The sequence below is a fragment of the Belonocnema kinseyi genome, chromosome 4 (assembly GCF_010883055.1).
Source record: "Belonocnema kinseyi isolate 2016_QV_RU_SX_M_011 chromosome 4, B_treatae_v1, whole genome shotgun sequence".
Taxonomy (NCBI): Eukaryota; Metazoa; Arthropoda; class Insecta; order Hymenoptera; family Cynipidae; genus Belonocnema; species Belonocnema kinseyi.
Window position 1 is genome coordinate 3,003,461 of NC_046660.1, and position 4,436 is coordinate 3,007,896.

At 31.7% G+C, this 4,436-nt stretch overlaps 1 protein-coding gene across 1 annotated transcript; it reads right to left on the minus strand.

Annotated features, from left to right (window-relative positions):
* Positions 1 to 802: 802 nt before the first annotated feature.
* LOC117170476 (larval cuticle protein A3A-like) lies at positions 803 to 2,883 on the minus strand. The gene is made up of 4 exons (XM_033357176.1): positions 2,871 to 2,883; positions 2,281 to 2,569; positions 1,177 to 1,248; positions 803 to 1,092 (listed from the first exon to the last, which is right to left on the minus strand). Exons 1-4 carry the CDS (start codon positions 2,880 to 2,882, stop codon positions 803 to 805), a joined length of 663 nt encoding a protein of 220 aa, XP_033213067.1. The 5' UTR covers position 2,883.
* Positions 2,884 to 4,436: the final 1,553 nt, after the last annotated feature.

Below are 4,436 nucleotides of genomic sequence, written 5' to 3' on the forward strand. Positions count from 1 at the left end.
CGATGGCAAAAAGAACCCAATACATACTAAGTAAAAGATTTTACGAATAAGAAAAAAACTATGCGTCCTACCAAAAAGTGGTTCATAACAAATTTGTAGATTTTTTTGGTGCACGATTTTAGATTATTGATTTTTTTTCGTATCTTGTATAGTTTGCCCAAAAGATGGATTTTTTGTATTTTTCATTATTTTTTGTACGATCAAATTTTGAGCTTTTAACTTAGCTACAAAATTAAAAAAGTTATGATAATCTTGTACTATTTAAAAAAAAATCAACGTTTTTTTCTCTTGCCTTTTTTTTGTGTCGTGCGTTGTTTTGCTTAAAATTTTTATATTGCTTTTTTTTAATTTTGAAGGTGATATAACTCTAATAATTTCCTCAATAGCTGTACGCCGAATTTTTATGTTGCAAAAAATGGCTTTACACATTTTAAAAATGCTTGTAGATTATTTAATTAACATTTTTTTTTAAACACAGACAAAGACCTTCATAAAAATCATTTTTTCTGATTCAGGTGGTCTAAAAACGTGGAGATTTGACGAAAACCGAGAATGTAAAAATTTACATAAAACCCATACTTTCTCGTCAGGATGAGAATGTAATATAGACACAAATGCTTCGGTCGCTTAAAATTGTTTGACTGCCTAAAAGAAAAAATTGTGAAGCTAATCCTTTTCCTCGAAATGTAGCTAATTTGTTTGATAAATTCTAATTAGGGTTAGGTTGTCCGCATGAGGAAATGTAAGAAAGAAAGAAGAATTGTCAAGTATTTTTAAATAATTTATTTAATAAATTAATAATCTAGTGGTAGTAAGCGGGTGCGGCGGCGTATCCGTAGTGGGGCGCAGACGCGTAGGCGACTGGAGCATGCGCATATTGAGCGTATTGAAGAGCTGGCTGAGCGACAATTGGAGCGTGAGAGACGGTCTTGACAACTGGGGCGTATTGAGCAGGAGCTGCGTAGAGAGCAGGAGCGGCAGCAACGGCTGGGGCGGCGTATTGAGCGTATTGAGGAGCAGCATATGCGACTGGAGCGTGAGCGACGGCCTTAACAACTGGGGCGGCAGCGACAGCCTTGACAGCTACTGCAGCTGTTAAATTATTTGAAATCATTAAATTATCTAATAATTACTCATAAAAAAATTAATACTTAATTATTCTTATAAATTGGTTACCTGGTTCCTTGCGAACGACTGCATTAAATCCATTGACGGGGTCGGCGGTATAATCCACAATTCGTCGAGTACCTTGAAAAATAAATACACAAACATTCAGTAACCTGCAAGAATCTTCAAGTCTACCATTTTGTCATTTAATTTGAACACACCGATCTACAGACAAGGAATTTAATTTGTTTACAACTTTTTATTGGTAATTTATTATTGGAACATTTTCAGAGCTCCAGTGCTTCATGCTCGTGATTAGTTTTTAGAATATTTTTGAAAAATTCGTAAAATTATACTGCGCAATTACAAAACATTGAAGCGGTTTGCTCCTCATAATTTCGCAGTCTACTTCTATAGTTTTAAGAATATTCTAGAAACTTGCGAATAGCACGGACACGAACCACTTGAGCTGTGGAACGATCTCAATGTCAATAAGGTGGAAATCTAAGAATGCAATTGCAAATTTCCCTTATTTTGGAAATAAACTTGAATAATTTTGTCGAAAAACCAAAATCCAGATTATTGAAAAATACTGAAAATATAATTAACGAAATAGAAAGTTTCCAAAAATAAAATTTTCAGGAATTCCAAATTACGAAACATTTTTTACATATTGAAATGTGTTATTAACGAAATTGAAAAACTTTGAAAGTGAATTTTAACGGAATTAGAACATTCAAATAACTTAAGTGCTTAAATTTCCGAAATTATACAATTACAGAAATTTTAAAACCTAATATTTTAAATCCACGAAATTAGTCAATTAGCAAATTGTTATATTACTCAAAAGGAATTTTGTGTATTTTAAATCTCCAGTGCCTCGTGCTCGTGATTAGTTTTTAGAATATTTTTGAAGAATTCGTAAAATTATACTGCGCAATTACAAATCATTGAAGCGGTTTGCTCCTCATAATTGCGCAGTCTACTTTTATATCTTTAAGAATATTCTAGAAACTTGCGAATAGCACGGACACGAACCACTTGAGCTGTGGAACGACCTCGATGTCGGTAAAGTAGGAATCTAAGATTGCAATTCTCGCTACTCATCTACTATTCACTTTCTTTTTACAACTGCAACCAATTGCTATGCAGTAATTTTTTTAAGGGTCTTACCGTCAGCTTCGAGGAGGTTGTAACTGCCGTGGACAACGTCTCCTTCGCGGGTTTCGTGCTGTCCTTTGGAGTCTCCGGTCAGACCATCCTGGACATCATAGGCGTAGCTATATTGAGGATGAGGGTCGTATTCGGTGTCAACAGTTTTTGCCACAACTGCTTTCGCAATTGGTTGCGCGTAAGCAACTGGAGCAGATGCGTATGCCAATTGAGCTGGAGCAGCATAACTCAAAGGAGCTCCGATGGCTCCGGCATTGGCAACAGCCACGAGGGCAGCGAAGACTACAAACTGAAATCAGAATTCTCAGATTATAAAAATTTATGGTAAAGAAGTCCGGCAAGCGTATGGTCCTGGGTTCGAATCTCAGCGAAGTTGAACTTTTTTTTTAAATTCTGAAGTAGAAATTCTGGAATCTAAATTAATTTACTTAAATGATTGTACTCAGTAGATGAATAAATTTAATTAAAATAAATTTTTAATCCATTAGCTCTAACAGAAATTTAGATATTAAATTTGGTTGCACTAACAACACTTTTTAAACACTTAAAATGTTACACAATATTTTTCGTCGACACATTACACTTCGTACCTTGAATGCCATTGTGTGGTTGCTTCAGTTGCTTTCTACAAATGGTGTCGTTCGGTGCGAAAATTTCAGCTTATATACGAGCTGGCCAGAATTTTTGATACAAGATGAAACGCATGGATAGTGGGGTTGGGGCAGCCTTGCAAGGAGGAAAATGTGGCAAGAAACTGGATCGCCGAAAGTCAATATGAGGCTACAGATACAATCTTACGTGATTTTTAGTTGACCTTGCTCGATTGAACGTATGGAATAGTTTAAGAATTTTTATCTTCCTGAGAATTAAACCTTAGTAACAAAAGAGTATGATATAATTTGATCAGAAAAGAAAATTTTCAAATTGTTGAAAAATATTGATATTATAACTAACGAATTAGAAAATTTCTAAAAAGTGAAAACTTTAGACAAAAAAACTACCCAAATAGATTATTAATGATATTCAAACATTCCGAAAGTAAAAGTTTTTTTAAATTCAGACTTTTGCTTTCGGACTGGCAAAAAATTTCTGAAATTTTCAATTTTTGATCATGTTTTTTTTTCGTTAATTAGGTCTTGCTTAATTAAACGTATGGAATAGTTCAAGAAATTCTTTCTTGCTGAGAAATTAACCTTAGTAACAAACAGATTATAATACAGTTTTATCAGAAAAGTTCAAATTGTTGAAAAATACTGAAATTATAATTAACAAATTAAAAAATTTCCGAAGAATTAAAACTTTAAACGATAAAAAAAAACTACGAAAATAATTTATGAACGAAATTTAAATATTACGAAAACGAAAAATTACAAAATTAGAAAAATTCAGAAATTTCGTTAACTTTTGCTTTATTAAACAACTTGTGAAGTCCATTTTTTCGGGAATAACAAATTTCTAAAATTTTCATTTCTTGCTGATTTTCTTTCTCGTTTATTATAAGATTTTTTCAGTTTTATGCAATACTGCTTTCTTACGTTCAATCATATTTAATTCAGAATCGCATATTTGAGCATATGGAATGGTTTAGAAGTTTCCCTTATTTTGGAAATAAACTTTAATAATTTTGTCGAAAAAGCAAAATCCAGATTATTCAAAAATACTGAGAATGTAATTAACGAAATAAAAAGTTTCCAAAAATAAAAATTTCAGGAATTCCCAATTTCCGAAATTATACAATTACAGAAATTTTAAAACCAAACATTTTAAATCCACGAAATTAGTAAATTACGAAATTGTTATATTCCTCAAAGGAAATTTTGGGTATTTTAAAGCTATTAATTTTTAAAATATACGTGCAGTTTTAAATTGAAAACATGTCACAAAACCTTTTGGTCATTAATGTGAAATTTTAAAATATGATATTTCACTAATTTTATATTTTCCAAATCTATACATATTTAGAAATTCAATAATACGTGATTTCACTTTTTTAAATTTTGGGATTTATATGTAGTAATTTTGTATTAGGTATTTTAGAATTTTCTGGATTTTTTCCGGGAAAAATTATGTGATCCCGATGCAAGAATCAGACAAAATTAAAAAAAAAAATTAAATACACACGTTGTGTACAAATTTGTAGAACACGCCAAAATAGA